The sequence below is a fragment of the Artemia sp. Qi Xiang Cuo genome, chromosome 9 (assembly GCF_049724085.1).
Source record: "Artemia sp. Qi Xiang Cuo chromosome 9, ASM4972408v1, whole genome shotgun sequence".
Lineage (NCBI taxonomy): Eukaryota > Metazoa > Arthropoda > Branchiopoda > Anostraca > Artemiidae > Artemia > Artemia sp. Qi Xiang Cuo.
Window position 1 is genome coordinate 75687401 of NC_142802.1, and position 22213 is coordinate 75709613.

The 22213-nt window shown below is 32.6% G+C and overlaps 1 protein-coding gene across 1 annotated transcript; it reads right to left on the reverse strand.

The window, feature by feature from the left end:
- Positions 1-1167: 1167 nt before the first annotated feature.
- Positions 1168-18338, reverse strand: LOC148949029 (adenylate kinase isoenzyme 1-like). Its single transcript, XM_089095091.1, has 3 exons — positions 18306-18338; positions 5369-5554; positions 1168-1560 (listed from the first exon to the last, which is right to left on the reverse strand). The coding sequence occupies exons 1-3, from the start codon at positions 18336-18338 to the stop codon at positions 1486-1488; spliced, it is 294 nt and encodes a 97-aa protein (XP_088951217.1). The 3' UTR covers positions 1168-1485.
- Between the last annotated feature and the right edge of the window lie 3875 nt (positions 18339-22213).

Genomic DNA, 22213 nt, shown 5'->3' on the forward strand with positions numbered 1-22213 from the left:
AAGACCAGTTCTGGTATGGACTTATAAAAAGGATAAAATTAACCTATGTCTCATCAACGTAATCATCTGATAATGACCGACACTTTCATTATCAGATGAAAGACGAGGAAATCTGAATTTTTTCTTACTTAGAAAGCTGTTAATTTAGGCGAATAAAGCTTTAAAAGCTGAATTTACGGTCCAATTTAAGGCTTGGTAACGTGAGGTCCTTCTAAAATGATAACCCCAACCCTTCCCTAATTGTAAAGCTTTAGATATTTTGTGAAAACCAAGCCAAAGTACCGGTCTACATGTTGTAGAATAACGACCTACCTATCTTACATTTTTTTTTATTATTCTCTTCATTTTCCTTCGTTTATTATTTGATTTATTCTGCCTTACTCTGACTGAAAGTCCTGAAGATTTAAGCTGCTGCATACTCTGAGCCAACCTTGACTTTTTTGCGCCAAATTAGGACCAATTTCAATGAAAGTTAGGAATTGTCTGTGACTGTACTATTGGCGCACATTGAGTACGTAAAACGACAGAATAGGGCCTAAAGAAAATAGAATTAGGAGAAGTGTTGATAAAAATGAGTGATTCCTTAACTATAGGCACGGTAAAATTGTAATCTTCTTCTAACCGGAAAACAAAAAAAGTATGGAGTCCTAATAAATAGATTCACAGATTCTTCAAGATCCTGTACCAAGCTATTGTAAGGTATTGTTCAAGCTATTGTAATCACTTGGAATTGATGTCAAGAATCATTTATGCATTCACATGTTACTAATTTGTGCTGCCAATAAATCAAAGAAGAAGAAGAAAGGAAGTAGAAAAGGAAGTAGAAAGGAAGAAGAAAAAAAGAAATAAATCAAAGAAGAAGAAGAAAGGAAGTAGATAGTAAGAACATAAAAAAATTTTCCATGCCTTAACTTGGAATTAATATCCAAAGCACCATCCGTCTAGCACTAGTAGTTTCAAATTTCATTGAAGTTAACTTCCTGGAGGGTAGAAGGCTTGGAGTCGGGTACTTGAGCAAACCTTTCTAGGCTTTAATTTAGATTGCAGTTCTATTGTTAAAGTTTTTTTCACCTAGACAAAGAGCTCTCCGATGCCCTTCTCATCTCTTTTTACCCATCTTCGTAGAATTATTGAAAATAATAGACTATAGTAAACCTGAACTAAGGTCCAAAGGCTATGTATTTATCAAAAAAATGACAATAGAATATCTCACAATATGAGTGAATTTCAGTGTCGTTTTCTTGAAAACACTTTTTATTTACTCAGCCGACACCAGGCAACAACAAATGAAACCATAACACTTTTGACAAAAAAATTTAAATTAACAGTGCCATCTATTTCAATAAACTGTATTTTCTGTATAACATTTTTTTGCGATGTAATTTGTTTTCTTCTTTAAGTATTTATAGTCTATAAAAAGCTTTCAAACAAATAAATTATTGTTTGCATTCCTGTTGAATATCCGAGGAGGACGTAAATTATTATTTAGACAGTCAGCATAGCGTCTAAGAATGCTGTTACATCAGCAAAAACGACTTCACGATCTCTCTCTGCATCAATCTGAAAAATCATAAAACTAAAATAAAAAAACCAGCATGGGAAAAAATCTCATAAATATTTTAATTATTAAAAGAACCCATAAACCACAGAAACTTAGATAAAAAATAGTGACAAAGAAACAAAATCAAATTAATGTTTTATTTCATTCATTTGGATATAGACAATAGCTTCTTTTTGTGAATAACTTTTGGTTTCATAGGCTATGTTAGAAAACTGGTCCATTTTATTTTCTTTCTTCTTTTACCATAACTCCTGATTTTCTTTGCTTTTTCTTTTTTTTTCTTCTTTCGTGCTGAACCCGTCAAGATTCAATTTACTATTTTCTTCACATTCAAGCTAATGGTGGATGAATTTACTACCGCACTCATTACCTCACTGCCTCACTACACTCACTACTACAGAACGTTCTTTATTTTTCGGACTATACTTCAAGCACTAGTTATTGTTGATTCAGCATTAGATCTTGGGAACATTACCTGAACTAAACTCCATAGATCTAACTGTTTGTGGCACAGTTCGTGGCACTTGCTAAACAAAATTTGCCGTTAACCAATATAAGCTGAACTTCTTTCTTTACTAGATTGCAGTGATCACCGCAACCATAACCAAGCGCTCAGAAGCATAAAAAATACCCTGATGCTACACTGACTTAAAGAATCAGTGGCAGCAGGATCCTAATGAAATTTTTCTCTTATGGTGGCTTTCTACAGACCCTAAAAACAAGGAATTGACTAGCCATAATTTCAAAAGAAAAAACTTAAAAAGAAAGTCAGCGGTATGGTAAACCCTCGTCCAAGTCAAGAAATGCAAGCTTTGTTGCCAAACACGAAAGCGACGATGTTAAATCTATCGAAAGTCTTCGGTTTTATTGAGTGTGATGTTTGGCCTGAGTTTACTTTCAGTTAAATAAAAGATCCAGTTTGAACCTTAGAAAGGAGACAAGAATTGGATCTGCAAGGAAAAAGCAACGTTAAAATTTGAAACAAACAGAAATTATTCAAATTATTAGGAAGTTCTCATACCCTGAATCACATTATTGACGTTTAGGAATAACTTCTTTTCATCACTATACTTCAAGAATGAATTTGATCATTTATGTGTATTTGTTTCATAGATTTTTTGCCTTTTTTATATGCTTTGAAATGTAATAGATAAATATAATACTTGTGGTTATTAACTGTCTGTATTCATCAAATATTAATATACGTCCACAAAAGCAAGATTTAAAAGCCACTAAAGCCACTAAAGCGAGTTTGAAGATTGAGGTGAGGAATGGCAACCCTCAAAGAATTAAGCAGTTTCTGTTCGATTTAAATTTTAGTTTGGCTTTTCACTTTGACCTGAAAAACCTGTTTATCATTTAATTTATCTCTGTTTTCATAAAATTAAAGGCAACATAAATTAACGGCTGAAATTAACGGCTACATTGCGCTTTAGAACAATTGTGTTTGTATAATACAGAAAGGAAAATTACCGCCCCTTAGGATTAGGCCTCTGGAGACTGGTCAGTTCTTATTACAAGGCGTATTGAAGCCTAGAACCTGAAGACAATCACATAATTTTGGAATTTTCAGCATTTTTACCCTATTCGGACCAAAATTGCCACCCTGCGGCACAAAAAGGTAAAGACGAGCAGGTTAAAGAGCAATTATGTATTTAGCTTAAAAAAACTCTAAAATGAAAAGACTCGTTAGAATGAGCCATGTCTATTTTCTATGACCCCTGGTCCGATATAGTCGCTCCTACAAAGAATATCTATCCTCTTGAACTGCTCGGGGATAGGGAGCCTCCAAGTGTTAAAAATAGAATTTACCTAATTGCCCTTTGATATAAATGCCTAAAAATAGAAAAACTTGCTAGGATAAGAAAATTCTTCCCTTTTATGCTAAAAGCGGTTTGATAAAGGATAAAAATCGTCCAGAATTTCTACAACTCTTTTTTTGTGTTTTATGGAAAAAAAAACTATTAGCAAACACAACAGTTACAAATAAAATGTTAGATTTTAGAAACCATATTCTGAGGTTGGGGTTAATGAGTGTACGACATATATAAAAAAAGCTTTCGATTTATTGTGGTCTTGGTACTGATATACTTTGTAAGAGTTTTAATGTACTTCTTTCCTGGGTTAAACTTGCAGCTTTTTTCATCAAAAATGTTGTATTTAAAAGATTTTAAGACATATTTTGAACATTTAATACATTGGAAAGACTGAGGGGGTAAATGAAAACTAGATATAAATTTGTGCTCAGTAGGTCATATTATGCCAAGTCATGTAACCAATTGTGCATTATTATCATGGACGTACTCGCCAAAATTAGTCGAGAATCAGGCAACTAAGGCGTATTGCCTACAAATAAATTGTAGGCAATATGAATCAAACTACAAGCACTTTATTATTTATTGGTCAAATTATTAGTGAGCTAAAAATATTGTAATAACATGACTTGTTTACATTGATATAATTGACGTCCATCCCATTTTATGAAAATGTACTTTAAACACAATTCACCTACACATTTAAAAGAAAATAATTCTTTTTAAGGCACTAAACGAATGGAATTCTCAAGATCACTAAGATCACAAGATCACAAGATCACTAAGGCAGCGTATTCAAGACGATATGCCAAGCAGTTAGTGGATTTAAATCAATCGTCATCAATCAAACTGTCTTCAAATCAAACTGGTGTGTCTTCAAATCAAACTGTCATCTTCAATTGAATTGTGAATTTCAATCAAATTCACACAAGGGAGGGTTTAGTTTTGTTTCATACAAGTGGTTGGTTTAATGATCATTGGTTGGAAGCGGAAGAGCAGGGAGAATGAATAACCAAAAACGAAACCCAGCCTCAGGCAGGTAGGCTGGATGTTTTTTTTTTGGGGAGATAATTTGAACAAGAGGTGCCCAGAAATACGGAGAAATTTACGATTTTGGAGCACGCAACGCAACAAGCATGTAATCACAACATTTTTATGTTTACTTCCATAGGCACGGGGCAAGGGGGCATCTCCCAAAATTAAAATATGTTTGAAAAATACCTACTTCCTCAAAAATTAGACAAATTGACCGGACTTCACTTTTCGTGGGAAAGGGGAAGTCAAGAAATATGTGTTTATGGGTCAAAAACTTCCTCTTTCGACGAGGTGTCATTCAAATCAAAATGGTGGGTGGAGAAAATGGTGGGCATGGAAAATTATATCTGACCAAACGTGCAATATGGGTGGTAAGACAGTAGCAGTATTCAAAGGCACAGAAAGTGCATTTTGAATCACGACTTTTTTTAAGGGAAAAGTATTTGAAAAATTGGAGAAAAAAACCACTGTCCCTGTGTGCATGCACTTTGTAATTATTGATGCATCATTCTTTTGTTTCTAGTAGAATGAATGATATTATTTCGTCATGTTGTAATATTTCATTCAAGGCTGTGGTTAAATTTTTCCGACTATAGGTATGTTTAGTAGAACCTTCAATTTATTATTCCAGGAATATTGGAATATTTATACTTATTAAATTAATTAAACTAATATTAAATAATTAAATTTTTCGGTGGGCAGCTTCACGGAGCCAGAGACAGTTAATTCTTATGTGGCAAAATTTTATAAAATATTAAGTGTTCGGCTCAAAAATCGTTAAGACTTTTTGTATAAATTACATTGTGTATTATAATAACTTTAGATTCAAGGGATAATGTCTTGTTTCACGGGAATTCTGATATGAAAAACAGTAAACACCAAAGAAAAAATATGGGTGATTGTACCCCAACCATGGATTTATCTCAGATATGTTTCTAAATATAAAAAAAAAACTTACAGTTTTTACTTTCGCACCGTAATAATCAATGACTGGTTTACTATGAGTGTGAAACGTAGCAAGACGTTTCTTGATTGTTCCCTCATTGTCATCAACTCTGCCTGAAGACAAGGATCTTCCAAGCAGCCGTTTGGTCATTGTCTCGTCTGAAGCTTCAAAGTATATGATAGTTGAACATGGGGCAATCTGAAAAAAAATTAATATAGATTTATTGGAGTCAAAACATTAGGAAAATATTATTTAGCAGTTATATGGCACCCGCAGTTATATAACCACGTAATATGGCGATTTCTAGCCATTTCTAGGCAAGTCGAGGAGTAGATGAAACCACACGCATTGCTTCAAAGAAAATGTATTCCGGCATTAGTTTTTATATACTGCACGTATAAAAAAATACTAAAAATTCGTGAATTTATACTTATATATGTTTTTACTGTGTAGTGTATCGACGTTTCTTGCGGTCCTTATCATTGAGCTTTTTCTATTTAGTTTAGGTTAAAACCCTGGTAAGGTTTCCTTCCAAATTTTCGAGAAATTTCTTTTTAAGATAATTGTTTATGTATTCATAGTTCTCGGCTACTTCAACCCCTCCCCCCTCCCGCAAATTTTTTCAAACATATTCTATATCTTAGAAAGATTGTCCTCGCCGAACCCAAAAAAGAGAAATAAAGGCTTAATAAAGCTTAACGTATTATCCTTAATATTAAAAACAGCGTCAATTTAAAGAGGAACCATAATTATTTTATCTAGTTCTGATGCGGCTGAAGTTTTGTGACCTCGGCCTAGGAATCTTCGTTGTTTACTTCGGCAAAGAATATATCGATGTGGAAAAAATCAACCCCGACAAAAAATTCCTGGCAACAGAAAAGAAAAACAAAAACAAAAAACGTTGGTAAAAAAAGAAAAAATCAGTAAAAATAAGCTAAAAATGTATGGCCCTAAAACGCTTAAGATAGTGTAACTTTTCTTTGAAGATGCAGTTGTCTTTGCTGACACCACTGTATATCTTTAAAAACTCGGAAAAATCAGATATTCAACTTTTAATGATGAGACCTCCATAATAAGTTTTTCAATTTTGATAGTAGAGGGTGCCAAATTAAAGAAAAACAAAACAAAGAACGTTGGGAAAAAAATCAGTAAAATAAGCTAAAAACGTATGGGTGCCAAATTAAAGAAAAAACAAAGAACGTTGGTTAAAAAAATCAGTAAATATAAGCTAAAAACGTATGGCCCTAAAACGCTTAAGAAAGTGTAACTTTTCTTTGAAGATGCAGTTGTCTTTGCTGACACCACTGTATATCTTTAAAAACTCGGAAAAATCAGATATTCAACTTTTAATGATGAGACCTCCATAATAAGTTTTTCAATTTTGATAGTAGAGGGTGCCAAATTAAAGAAAAACAAAACAAAGAACGAAAAAAATCAGTAAAATAAGCTAAAAACGTATGGGTGCCAAATTAAAGAAAAAACAAAGAACGTTGGTTAAAAAAATCAGTAAATATAAGCTAAAAACGTATGGCCCTAAAACGCTTAAGAAGGTGTAACTTTTCTTTGTTTTTCTTTAATTTCTTAAGAAGGTGTAACGCTTAAGAAGGTGTAACGTATGGGAGCCAAATTAAAGAAAAAACAAAGAACGTTGGTTTAGAAAAATCAGTAAAATCGAGCAATAAGTTTTAGGTACCACATCCCCTTAAAGTGGATTTCTGAATTGTACTAATGATTGTAGTAAAAAAGATAAGTTTTGGTGAAGTTGCTAGCTTTTTTCGTAATTTTTAAAGAAATTAGTAGATTTGTAACGTTAGCTTTGAAAAATACTAAAATATTGAGATTTCCCAGTTTTACTACCTTGCGTTTGAAATTTGGATCAATCACACAATAATTTATAATAATTTTTACAATTTAACGAAATTTTGCAGCGTTGCAACGTTGAACCGTGAGAATAAATAAACAAGCATAATTAGTTTAACTCGACAACACTTTTCACCCACAAAATTCCAAAGAACATTTGGGGCCATATGTTTTAAGCTTATTTTTTTGCTGATTTTTCACCGACGTTCTTCGTTTCTTTTTTTTAATTTGGCACCATCTGCTTTCAAAATTGCCAAACTGATTGTGGAGGTCTCTTCATTAGAAATTGAATTTCCGATTTTTCCAAATTTTTATAGATTTATAGTGGTGTCTGCAAAGACAACTGCCTCTTCAAAGAACAGTTATACCTTCTTGAGCGTTTTAAGGCCATACGTTTTTAGCTTATATTTACTGATTTTTTTTTACCAACGTTCATTGTTTATTCTTTAATTTGGCACCCTCTACTATCGAAATTGCAAAAACGATTATGGAGGTCTCATCATTAAAAATTGAATATCTGATTTTTCAAAATTTTTAAAGTTATATAGTAATGTCTGCGAAGACAATTGCCTCTTCAAAGAAAAGTTACACCTTCTTAAGCGTTTTAGGACCATACGTTTTTAGCTTATATTTACTGATTTTATTTAACCAACTTTCTTTGTTTTTTCTTTAATTGGGCACCCATACGTTTTTAGCTTATTTTACTTGATTTTTTTCCCAACGTTCTTTGTTTTGTTTTTCTTTAATTTGGCACCCTCTACTATCAAAATTGCAAAACTGATTATGGAGGTCTCATCATTAAAAATTGAATATCTGATTTTTCAAAATTTTTAAAATTATATAGTAATGTCTGCGAAGACAACTGCCTCTTCAAAGAAAAGTTACACCTTCTTAAGCGTTTTAGGACCATACGTTTTTAGCTTATATTTACTGATTTTTTTTAACCAACGTTCTTTGTTTTTTCTTTAATTGGGTACCCATACGTTTTTAGCTTATTTTACTGATTTTTTCCCAACGTTCTTTGTTTTGTTTTTCTTTAATTTGGCACCCTCTACTATCAAAATTGCAAAACGGATTATGGAGGTCTCATCATTAAAAATTGAATATCTGATTTTTCAAAATTTTAAAGTTATATAGTAATGTCTGCGAAGACAACTGCCTCTTCAAAGAAAAGTTACACTTTCTTAATCGTTTTAGGGCCATATTTTTAGCCTATTTTTACTGATTTTTTTTTTACAACGTTTTTGTTTTTTCTTTAATTTGGCACCCTCTACTATCGAAATTGCAAAAACGATTATGGAGGTCTCATCATTAAAAATTGAATATCTGATTTTTCAAAATTTTTAAAATTATATAGTATTGTCTGCGAAGACAACTGCCTCTTCAAAGAAAAGTTACACCTTCTTAAGCGTTTTAGGACCATACGTTTTTAGCTTATATTTACTGATTTTTTTTAACCAACGTTCTTTATTTTTTCTTTAATTTGGCACCCTCTACTATCAAAATTGAAAAACTGATTATGGTGGTCTCATCATTAAAAATTGAATATCTGATTCTTCAAAATTTTTAAAGTTATATAGTAATGTCTGCGAAGACAACTGCCTCTTTAAAGAAAAGTTATACTTTCTTAAGTGTTTTAGGGCCATACATTTTTAGCTTATTTTTACTGATTTTTGTTTTTACCAACGTTTTTTGTTTTTTCTTTAATTTGGCACCCTCTACTATCGAAATTGCAAAAACGATTATGGAGGTCTCATCATTAAAAATTGAATATCTGATTTTTCAAAGTTTTTAAAGCTATATAGTAATGTCTGCGAAGAAAACCGCCTCTTCAAGGAAAAGTTACACCTTCTTAAGCGTTTTAGGACCATACGTTTTTAGCTTATATTTACTAATTTTTTTTAACCAACGTTCTTTGTTTTTTCTTTAATTGGGCACCCATACGTTTTTAGCTTATTTTACTGATTTTTTTCCAACGTTCTTTGTTTTGTTTTTCTTTAATTTGGCACCCTCTACTATCAAAATTGAAAAACTGATTATGGAGGTCTCATCATTAAAAATTGAATATCTGATTTTTCAAAATTTTTAAAGTTATATAGTAATGTCTGCGAAGACAACTGCCTCTTCAAAAAAAAGTTACACCTTCTTAAGCGTTTTAGGACCATATGTTTTTAGCTTATATTTACTGATTTTGTTTAACCAATGTTCTTTGTTTTTTCTTTAATTGGGCACCCATACGTTTTTAGCTTATTTTACTGATTTTTTCCCAACGTTCTTTGTTTTGTTTTTCTTTAATTTGGCACCCTCTACTATCAAAATTGCAAAACTGATTATGGAGGTCTCATCATTAAAAATTGAATATCTGATTTTTCAAAATTTTTAAAGTTATATAGTAATGTCTGCGAAGACAACTGCCTCTTCAAAGAAAAGTTACACCTTCTTAAGCATTTTAGGACCATACGTTTTTAGCTTATATTTACTGATTTTTTTTAACCAACGTTCTTTGTTTTTTCTTTAATTGGGCACCCATACGTTTTTAGCTTATTTTACTGATTTTTTCCCAACGTTCTTTTTTTTGTTTTTCTTTAATTTGGCACCCTCTACTATCAAAATTGCAAAACTGATTATGGAGGTCTCATCATTAAAAATTGAATATCTGATTTTTCAAAATTTTTAAAGTTATATAGTAATGTCTGCGAAGACAACTGCCTCTTCAAAGAAAAGTTACACCTTCTTAAGCATTTTAGGACCATACGTTTTTAGCTTATATTTACTGATTTTTTTTAACCAACGTTCTTTGTTTTTTCTTTAATTGGGCACCCATACGTTTTTAGCTTATTTTACTGATTTTTTCCCAACGTTCTTTGTTTTTTTTTCTTTAATTTGTCACCCTCCACTATCAAAATTGCAAAACGGATTATGGAGGTCTCATCATTAAAAATTGAATATCTGATTTATCAAAATTTTACAGTTATATAGTAATGTCTGCGAAGACAACTGCCTCTTCAAAGAAAAGTTACACTTTCTTAAGCGTTTTAGGGCCATACATTTTTAGCTTATTTTTACTTATATTTTTTTACCAAAGTTTTTTGTTTTTTCTTTAATTTGGCACCCTCTACTATCGAAATTGCAAAAACGATTATGGAGGTCTCATCATTAAAAATTGAATATCTGATTTTTCAAAATTTTTAAAGTTATATAGTAATGTCTGCGAAGACAACTGCCTCTTCAAAGAAAAGTTACACCTTCTTAAGCGTTTTAGGACCATACGTTTTTAACTTATATTTACTGAGTTTTTTTAACCAACGTTCTTTGTTTTTTCTTTAATTGGGCACCCATACGTTTTTAGCTTATTTTAAAGATTTTTTCCCAACGTTCTTTGTTTTGTTTTTCTTTAATTTGGCACCCTCTACTATCAAAATTGCAAAACTGATTATGGAGGTCTCATCATTAAAAATTGAATATCTGATTTTTCAAAATTTTTAAAGTTATATAGTAATGTCTGCGAAGACAACTGCCTCTTTAAAGAAAAGATATACTTTCTTAAGCGTTTTAGGGCCATACATTTTTAGCTTATTTTTACTGATTTTTGTTTTTACCAACGTTTTTTGTTTTTTCTTTAATTTGGCACCCTCTACTATCGAAATTGCAAAAACGATTATGGAGGTCTCATCATTAAAAATTGAATATCTGATTTTTCTAAATTTTTAAAGTTATATAGTAATGTCTGCGAAGACAACTGCCTCTTCAAAGAAAAGTTACACCTTCTTAAGCGTTTTAGGACCATACGTTTTTAGCTTATATTTACTGATTTTTTTTAACCAACGTTCTTTGTTTTTTCTTTAATTGGGCACCCATACGTTTTTAGCTTATTTTACTGATTTTTTCCCAACGTTCTTTGTTTTGTTTTTCTTTAATTTGTCACCCTCCACTATCAAAATTGCAAAACGGATTATGGAGGTCTCATCATTAAAAATTGAATATCTGATTTTTCAAAATTTTACAGTTATATAGTAATGTCTGCGAAGACAACTGCCTCTTCAAAGAAAAGTTATACTTTCTTAAGCAATTTAGGGCCATACATTTTTAGCTTATTTTTACTGATTTTTGTTTTTACCAATGTTTTTTGTTTTTTCTTTAATTTGGCACCCTCTACTATCGAAATTGCAAAAACGATTATGGAGGTCTCATCATTAAAAATTGAATATCTGATTTTTCAAAATTTTTAAAGCTATATAGTAATGTCTGCGAAGAAAACCGCCTCTTCAAGGAAAAGTTACACCTTCTTAAGCGTTTTAGGACCATACGTTTTTAGCTTATATTTACTAATTTTTTTTAACCAACGTTCTTTGTTTTTTCTTTAATTGGGCACCCATACGTTTTTAGCTTATTTTACGTAGATAATTTCGGAGACCACACTGCCTTTCCATGACGATAAATAAAAGTTCAAATAGGGATAAAATCCTTTTAATAGACAGTGATGATAGAAATTCACAAAAATACCAGATATTTTGGTCACATATACAGTGACCGTCATCAGTAGTAAAACTAAAATAAAACAATTTAAAACAAAAGTTTATATACTAAATCAAATAACACTACATATTATTTGAATCTCTAATTCTTTTCAAAGCAAAGGCGGAAGCTATTCTCTTTGACCTTCTTGGATTCGGTTCATTAGCGTTCAATGATATAACATTTGGACAAAGGTCAACTACATTGGGTGAATTGAACTTTACTCTCTCAGATTTTAATAAATTATCATAGATAGAGTCCAGCCCATATTCACCTGTATCACGATTCAAAGCAATATTCTTGAATAAGATTTTCTTTATTTCAAGAATTTCACGAAAATTTTGCTTTAAACCCCGATCCCTAGAAATCAAAGAGACATTCTCGAACAAAATAAAATGGTCTGGACAATTAAAAATATGTTCAGAAAGGGCTGAAGTGAAATCTTCAGACTTAGAAACTTGCTTTAAAGCCGAAGAAATAGAATCTTTGTGTTGTAATAATCTCATTTCCAAACTCTGGTTAGTACGTCCCACATATGAGCTTCCACAAGTACATGGGATCTGATAAACCCCACTTTGTTGCCCCAATGAAGGTAGATCCTTCCCAGAATTTAGAAAACTACCCAAAGTATTATTACTCTTTAAAGCTACCCTTAGACCATTGCTTTGTAAAATTCTTTTAAGTTTTTCACTTAGCCCGGGTACATATGGTAAGGAACTAAAAACATCATTCTCCCAAGTTGTCTCAAAGACTTCCTTAGAAATCTCTAGAAACTTTTTTCCTCTTTTTGAAAAAGTCTGGTTAATTAACCATTCTGGATACATGTTACTTATTAGTATTTTTCTTAGAAAAGACAACTCCTCCTCAAGAAATTTTGGAGAGCAAATACTAAAGATCCGATCAGTTAAAGAAATGATCAAACCAATTTTTACTTGGCGAGCGTGACCGGAACTATAAGACAAAAATCTATTGTTATTTGTCGGTTTTCTGTAAATTTTAAAATCCAGACTATTTTGATTTTTCAAAAGAAGAACATCAAGGAAAGGAAGTTTCCCATTCTCTTCCAATTCAACGGTAAACTTTAAATCCCCTCCCAAACAATTTAAAGTTTACCGTTGAATTGGAAGAGGATGGGAAACTTCCTTTCCTTGATGTTCTTCTTTTGAAAAATCAAAATAGTCTGGATTTTAAAATATACAGAAAACCGACAAATAACAATAGATTTTTGTCTTATAGTTCCGGTCATGCTCGCCAAGTAAAAATTGGTTTGATTATTTCTTTAACTGATCGGATCTTTAGTATTTGCTCTCCAAAATTTTTTGAGGAGGAGTTGTATTTTCTAAGAAAATTACTAATAAGTAACATGTATCCAGAATGGTTAATTAACCAGACTTTTTCAAAAAGAAGAAAAAAGTTTCTAGAGATTTCTAAGGAAGTCTTTGAGACAACTTGGGAGAAGGATGTTTTTAGTTCCTTACCATATGTACCCGGGTTAAGTGAAAAACTTAAAAGAATTTCACAAAGCAATGGTCTAAGGGTAGCTTTAAAGAGTAATAATACTTTGGGTAGTTTTCTAAATTCTGGGAAGGATCAAAATCATTGGGGCAACAAAGTGGGGTTTATCAGATCCCATGTACTTGTGGAAGCTCATATGTGGGACGTACTAACCAGAGTTTGGAAATGAGATTATTACAACACAAAGATTCTATTTCTTCGGCTTTAAAGCAAGTTTCTAAGTCTGAAGATTTCACTTCAGCCCTTTCAGAACATATTTTTAATTTTCCAGACCATTTTATTTTGTTCGAGAATGTCTCTTTGATTTCTAGGGATCGGGGTTTAAAGCAAAATTTTCGTGAAATTCTTGAAATAAAGAAAATCTTATTCAAGAATATTGCTTTGAATCGTGATACAGGTGAATATGGGCTGGACTCTATCTATGATAATTTATTAAAATCTGAGAGAGTAAAGTTCAATTTACCCAATGTAGTTGACCTTTGTCCAAATGTTATATCATTGAACGCTAATGAACCGAATCCAAGAAGGTCAAAGAGAATAGCTTCCGCCTTTGCTTGGAAAAGAATTAGAGATTCAAACAATATGTAGTGTTATTTGATTTAGTATATAAACTTTTGTTTTAAATTGTTTTATTTTAGTTTTACTACTGATGACGGTCACTGTATATGTGACCGAAATATCTGGTATTTTTGTGAATTTCTATCATCACTGTCTATTAAAAGGATTTTATCCCTATTTGAACTTTTATTTATAGCTTATTTTACTGATTTTTTTCCAACGTTCTTTGTTTTGTTTTTCTTTAATTTGGCACCCTCTACTATCAAAATTGAAAAACTGATTATGGAGGTCTCTACATTAAAAATTGAATATCTGATTTTTCAAAATTTTTAAAGTTATATAGTAATGTCTGCGAAGACAACTGCCTCTTCAAAAAAAAGTTACACCTTATTAAGCGTTTTAGGACCATATGTTTTTAGCTTATATTTACTGATTTTGTTTAACCAATGTTCTTTGTTTTTTCTTTAATTGGGCACCCATACGTTTTTAGCTTATTTGACTGATTTTTTCCCAACGTTCTTTTTTTTGTTTTTCTTTAATTTGGCACCCTCTACTATCAAAATTGCAAAACTGATTATGGAGGTCTCATCATTAAAAATTGAATATCTGATTTTTCAAAATTTTTAAAGTTATATAGTAATGTCTGCGAAGACAACTGCCTCTTCAAAGAAAAGTTACACCTTCTTAAGCATTTTAGGACCATACGTTTTTAGCTTATATTTACTGATTTTTTTTAACCAACGTTCTTTGTTTTTTCTTTAATTGGGCACCCATACGTTTTTAGCTTATTTTACTGATTTTTTCCCAACGTTCTTTTTTTTGTTTTTCTTTAATTTGGCACCCTCTACTATCAAAATTGCAAAACTGATTATGGAGGTCTCATCATTAAAAATTGAATATCTGATTTTTCAAAATTTTTAAAGTTATATAGTAATGTCTGCGAAGACAACTGCCTCTTCAAAGAAAAGTTACACCTTCTTAAGCGTTTTAGGACCATACTTTTTTAGCTTATATTTACTGATTTTTTTTAACCAACGTTCTTTGTTTTTTCTTTAATTGGGCACCCATACGTTTTTAGCTTATTTTACTGATTTTTTCCCAACGTTCTTTGTTTTGTTTTTCTTTAATTTGTCACCCTCCACTATCAAAATTGCAAAACGGATTATGGAGGTCTCATCATTAAAAATTGAATATCTGATTTATCAAAATTTTACAGTTATATAGTAATGTCTGCGAAGACAACTGCCTCTTCAAAGAAAAGTTACACTTTCTTAAGCGTTTTAGGGCCATACATTTTTAGCTTATTTTTACTTATATTTTTTTTACCAAAGTTTTTTGTTTTTTCTTTAATTTGGCACCCTCTACTATCGAAATTTCAAAAACGATTATGGAGGTCTCATCATTAAAAATTGAATATCTGATTTTTCAAAATTTTTAAAGTTATATAGTAATGTCTGCGAAGACAACTGCCTCTTCAAAGAAAAGTTACACCTTCTTAAGCGTTTTAGGACCATACGTTTTTAACTTATATTTACTGATTTTTTTTAACCAACGTTCTTTGTTTTTTCTTTAATTGGGCACCCATACGTTTTTAGCTTATTTTAAAGATTTTTTCCCAACGTTCTTTGTTTTGTTTTTCTTTAATTTGGCACCCTCTACTATCAAAATTGAAAAACTGATTATGGAGGTCTCATCAATAAAAATTGAATATCTGATTTTTCCGAGTTTTTAAAGATATACAGTGGTGTCAGCAAAGACAACTGCATCTTCAAATAAAAGTTACACTTTCTTAAGCGTTTTAGGGCCATACATTTTTAGCTTATTTTTATTGATTTTTTTTTTACCAACGTTTTTTTTCTTTAATTTGGCACCCTCTACTATCAAAATTGCAAAACTGATTATGGAGGTCTCATCATTAAAAATTGAATATCTGATTTTTCCGAACTTTAAAGATATACAGTGGTGTCTGCAAAGACAACTGCAGCTTTAGGGCCATATGTTTTTAGGGGCCATACGTTTTTTTGCTTATTTTTACTGATTTTTTTTACCAGCTTGGTTTTTGTTTTTCTTTATTTGGCACCCTCTACTATCAAAATTCTAAAACTGATTATGGAGCTCTCATCATTAAAAATTTTATATTTGATTTTTCTGAATTTTAAAGATATATAGCGGTGTCTGCAAAGACAACTGCATCTTCAAAGAAAAGTTACACCTTCTTAAGCGTTTTAGCACCATACGTTTTTAACTTGTTTCTGCTGATTTTTTTTTTATGCGTTCTTCTTTTTTTTTTGGTGCCCTCTACATCAAAATTGCAAAACTAATTATGGAGTTCTCATCATTAAAAATTGAATTTCTGATTTTTCCGAGTTTTTAAAGATATACAGTGGTGTCAGCAAAGACAACTGCATCTTCAAAGAAAAGTTACACCTTCTTAAGCGTTTTAGGGCCATTCGTTTTTAGCTTATATTTACTGATTTTTTTTTACCAACGTTCTTTGTTTTTTCTTTAATTGGGCACCCATACGTTTTTAGCTTATTTTACTGATTTTTTCCCAACGGTCTTTGTTTTGTTTTTCTTTAATTTGGCATCCTCTACTATCAAAATTGAAAAACTGATTATGGAGGTCTCATCATTAAAAATTGAATATCTGATTTTTCCGAGTTTTTAAAGATATACAGTGGTGTAAGCAAAGACAACTGCATCTTCAAAGAAAAGTTACACTTTCTTAAGCGTTTTAGGGCCATACATTTTTAGCTTATTTTTACTGATTTTTTTTACCAACGTTTTTTGTTTTTGTTTTTCTTTAATTTGGCACCCTCTACTATCAAAATTGCAAAACTGATTATGGAGGTCTCATCATTAAAAATTGAATATCTGATTTTTCCGAATTTTAAAGATATACAGTGGTGTCTGCAAAGACAACTGCGGCTTTAGGGCCATACGTTTTTAGGGGCCATACGTTTTTTTGCTTATTTTTACTGATTTTTTTACCAACTTGCTTTTTGTTTTTCTTTAATTTGGCACCCTCTACTATCAAAATTGCAAAACTGATTATGGAGTTCTCATCATTAAAAATTTTATATCTGATTTTTCTGAATTTTACAGATATATAGCGGTGTCTGCAAAGACAACTGCATCTTCAAAGAAAAGTTACACCTTCTTAAGCGTTTTAGCACCATACGTTTTTAGCTTATTTCTGCTGATTTTTTTTTTCAGCGTTCTTCTTTTTTTTTATTTAGTGCCCTCTACATCAAAATTGCAAAACTGATTATGGAGTTCTCATCATTAAAAATTGAATTTCTGATTTTTCCGATTTTTAAAGATATATAGTGGTGTCTGCAAAGATAACTGCATCTTCAAAAAAAAAATTACACCTTCTTAAGCGTTTTAGGGCCATACGCTTTTTGCTTGTTTTTGTTGATTTTTTTTACCAGCGTTATTGTTTTTTTTTTATTTGGTGCCCCTACATCAAAATTGCAAAACTGATTAAGGAGGTCTCATCATTAAAAATTGAATTTCTGTTTTGCCGAGTTTTTAAAGATATATGCAGTTGGTGTCTGCAGAGACAACTGCATCTTCAAATAAAAGTTACAACTTCTTAAGCGTTTTAGGGCCATACGTTTTTAGCTTGTTTTTGCTGATTTTTTTTTCTTTTTTTTACCAGTGATCTTCCGTTTCTTGTTCTTCGTTTTTTTTTATTTGGTGTCCTCTACGTCAAAATTGCAAAACCGATATGAGGTCTCATCATTAAAATTTGAATTTCTGATTTTTCCAATTTTTAAAGATATATAGTGGTGTCTGCAAAGATATCTGCATCTTCAAAGAAAAGTTACACCTTCTTAAGCGTTTTAGGGCTATATATAAGCTTGTTTTTGCTGATTTTTTTTACCAGCGTTATTCGTTTTTTTTTGTTTTTTTTTTGCCCTCTACATCAAAATTGCAAAACTAATTATGGAGGTCTCATCATTAAAAATTGAATATCTGATTTTTCCGAAGTTTTAAAAATATACAGTGGTGTCTGCAAAGATAACTGCATCTTCAAAAAAAAGTTACACCTTTTTAAACGTTTTAGGACCATACGTTTTTAGCTTGTTTTTGTTGATTTTTTTTTACCAGCGTTCTTCGTTTTTTTTTATTTGGCACCCTCTACTATCAAAATTGCGAACTGATTATGGAAGTCTCCTCATTAAAAATTGAATTTCCGATTTATCTGAATTTTTAAGGAAATAAATTGGTGTGTAAGTTTCGACTCGACCAGTACGAACAATCAGGTTGCATTTTCACTGTCCTAGGCACTCTAAGCATATCAAAAGATTCAATTCAATGGCAAGAGGCAGACACTTGCCTAAGGAAGTTTTCAAGCTGATAGTAATATAAGAATAGCTAACTTTGACTCAAGAAAAAATTGAAATAGCTAATATCTGGGGGTAACACACTTGCAATGGCTAATAGTATGGTTTGAATCATAAAAACTTTACTGTAATTTTTTACTGTTTTATACCGTAAGAGGTGGTAACGGTTTACCAAAAAACATGGTGAACTGATATGAGTGAAGATTTGGCCTTTTACTTTAAATTACTTTACTTTTTACTTTTTAATGTTTTTACTTTTATAACTTTAATAAATCAAATAACATTAACATTTTGATTAAAAAAGATCAGTATATGTATTTTAAACTGACAATGCACATTCCATTTGTTTTTTTTTTCAGTAAAGCATTATTTTCTGGCCTTGGGAAGGAATAGGGGTTTTGAGCCCTACTCATGTTAATTTCTGCTGAGTTTGACTCTGTTATTTATTGCAATTTCTGTTTGTTTTGGGTTTCATTTATTTATCGATGCTGATTTGTGGTAGTTTCACGCTTGGTAGATTATTTGATTTTATTTTTACTCATTTTTGGTTTAATGGAGTTCTTTACTTTTCTTTGAAAAACTTATTTTGTGGAAAAAGCTTTTTTTAATTAATTTCTGTTCGTTTTATATTGACATAGTTTTTTTAGGGAAAAAAAATAATAGTTTAAATTTTTCTTTTTTTTAAGACTTTATAATTTGGCCTGCTGAGATACCATATTGAGAGTTAGCATTAACACAGTGCATTTTGTTTTAATCTTAACTTACAACCTATGCCCTGGGGACTCTGGGGGGTTTGTCATCCTTAAATACATAATTTCCAGAACTTTCAACTACGTTGAACAAAATGGCTATCTTTAAACTTTGATTGAATGTGTTTGGGGGAATCGTGGGCGTGAGAGGGGGGTCAATTACACTCCACTCACTTTTGACAATTAGAAAGGGTTATTTCAGTTTCCAATCAAATGAGCCCTTATAGAAACTTCTGAAACAATTTTCTACAAAAATATTGAATGCCCCCAAGGGATATCTTATAGCCCTTGCACTGAGGGCTCTGAGGGGGTTATAATCCTAAAATACCCAATTTCCAAACCTTTCGACTACTCTGAACAAAATGTCTATCTCCAAATTTTGATTAGATGTGTTTGGGGAAATAGTGGGTGTGACAGGGGGTTTAGTTGCCCTTCAATCACTTTTGACTATTAAAAGGGCACTAGCCCTTTCAATTCTCAATTGAAAGAGTCCTTTTTGATGTTTTTACAACATCGCTTTCTTTAAAAACCTTACAAGCTCCCAGGGCATAACTTACAACCCTTGCCCTGAGGGTTGTGGGGGAGGATTGTCATCCTTAAAGACCGAATTTCCAAAACTTTCAACAACGTTGAATAAAATGGCTATCTAAAAATTTTGATTGGCTGTGTTTGGGGAAACGGTGGGCGTGAGAGGGGGGTTAGTTGCCCTCAAATCACTTTCGACTATTAAAAAGGGCACTAGCCCTTTAAAATTTCCAATCGAATGAGTCTTTTTCCAAGTTTCTACGACAAAGATTTCAATAACAAACCTTATATGCCCCCAGGGCATAACTTATAACCGTTGCCCTGAAGATTCTGGGGGGTGTTTCCTGCTCAAATGTATAATTTACTACTACTACTACTACTAACAACTCACTGGACCACCAAGCCGCCTGAGGCCAACACAGCTACGCACACTCCTCATCCATCCCAATCTATTCAAAGCCTCCTTCTTTACGCCCGTCCACGAAGCTCCCATTTCCTTTAAATCATTCTTTATGACGTCCTCCCACCCCAGACGAGGACGTCCTGCTTTTCGTTCAGCCCTAGACGGTTGGCCGAAAAGAACAATCTTCGGCAATCTGTCATCCTTCATCCGCACAACGTGCCCTAGCCACCTCAACCTCTCCTTCGTTATAGCCTTAGAGAGCGGTATTGAACCAGATTTTTCGTATAGCCTATTGCTTGAAATACGGTCAGTCATCCATTTCTCTGGAAAACATCTAGCAAATCTTCATCCGCTTTTCGGAGCGCCCATGCTTCAGAGCCCTATTTGACCACTGTCATCACTGTAGCTTCTAATATTGTAATCTTGGATTGCAGACCTGTCTTCCTATTCTTCCAAACTTTTTTTAACTGTGAAAAAAACACCAACGGCCTTGGCTATTCTACTTTTGACATCTTCACTGCTCCAACCATCTTTACTAATAATACTACCAAGGTAAGTGAAGCTGCTTTAAACTGCGTGGAACAAAATAGCTAACTCAAAATTTTGATTGAATATGTTTGGGGAAATGGTAGGCGTTGAAAGGGTGTTAGTTGCCTTCCAATCACTTTAGAATATTAAAAATGACACTAGCCATTTCAATTTCCAATCGAATGAGCCCTTTTTGAAGTTTCTAAGACAACACTTTCTATAAAAACCTTATATACCCCCAGGGAATAACTCACAACCTTCGCCCTGAGGGCTGTGGGGGGAGTGTCCTCCTCAAAAACTTAATTTCTATCTGGAAATCAACAAGGCGGAACAAAATGGCTATCTAAAAATTTTGATTGGATGTGTTTGGGGAATAGGTGGGCGAGAGAGACGACATAAAAGGAGGGCGAGAGAGTTAGTTGCCCTCAAATCACTTTCGACTATTAAAAATGGCACTAGCCCTTTGAATTTGTAATTAAATGAGCCCTTTTTTCAAATTCTTACGGCAAAGCTTTCAATAAAAACTTGTTTGCCCCTCGGGTATAATTTATAATGCTTGACCTGAAGACTGTGAAGGGATTGTTCTACTTAAAGGTACAATTTCCTGAACTTTGAACCGCGTTGGACTAAATGGATATCTAAAAAATTTTAGTGTATGTTTTTGTGGAAATGGTGGGCGTGGAAAGAGAGTTAGTTGCCTTCCAATTACTTTCGACAATTAAAAAGGGCACTAGCTATTTCAATTTCTAATTGAATGAGCCCTTTTTGAAGTTTCAACGACAACGCGTTCTACAAAAACCTTATATACCCCCAGGGCATAACTTACAACCCTTGCCCTGAGGGCTGCGAGGGGGTTGTCATCCTCAAAAACCTAATTTATAGAACTTAAAACTACTTTGAATAAAATGGCTATCTCAAATTTTTGATTAGATGTGTTTGGGGAAAAGGTGGGCGTGAGAGGGGGGTTAGTTACCCTCCAATCACTTTCGACTATTAAAAAAGGCACTAGTCATATCAATTTCCAATCGAATGAGCTATTTTTGAAGTTTCTACGACAACGCCTTCTATAAAAACCTTATATGCCCCCAGGGTATAACTTACAACCTTGCCCTGATGGCTGTGGGGGAGTGTCCTCCTCAAAAACCTAATTTCTAGCTGGGAATCAACTACGCTGAAAAAAAATGGCTATCTCAAAATATGGATTGGATGTTTTTGGGTAAATGGTGGGCGTGGAACGGGTGTTAGTTGCCTTCCAATCACTTTCGACTGTTAAAAAGGGCAAAAGCCCTTCCAATTTCTAATTTAATGTGCCTTTTTCCAAATTTCTACGACAACTTCTTCGATACGAAGTGCACTGCTCTAAAGGAAAAAAAAAATAATACATTGTGCCAACATCCTTCTTATATACCCTCAGGGCATAACTTAAAACCCTTGCCCTGAGGGTTGTGGGGGAGTGCCCTCCTCAAAAAAATATTTTCTACCTGGAAATCAACTACACTGAACAAAATGCTATCTCAAAATTTTGATTTGATGTGTTTCAGGGAATGATGGGCGTGAGGGGGGGGTCTAGTTGCCCTCCAATCACTTTCGACTATTAAAAAGGGCACTAGCTCTTTGAACTTCCAATCGAACGAGCCTTTTTTAAGTTTCTACGACAACACCTTCTGTAAAAACCTTATATGCCCCCAGGGCATAACTTACAACCCTTGCCCTGAAGGCTGTGGGGGAGTGTCCTCCTCAAAAACATGATTTCTATCTGGAAATCATCTATGCTTAACAAAATGGCTATCTCAAAATTTTGATTGGATGTGTTTCGGGAAATGGTGGACGTGGAAGGGGTGTTAGTTGCCTT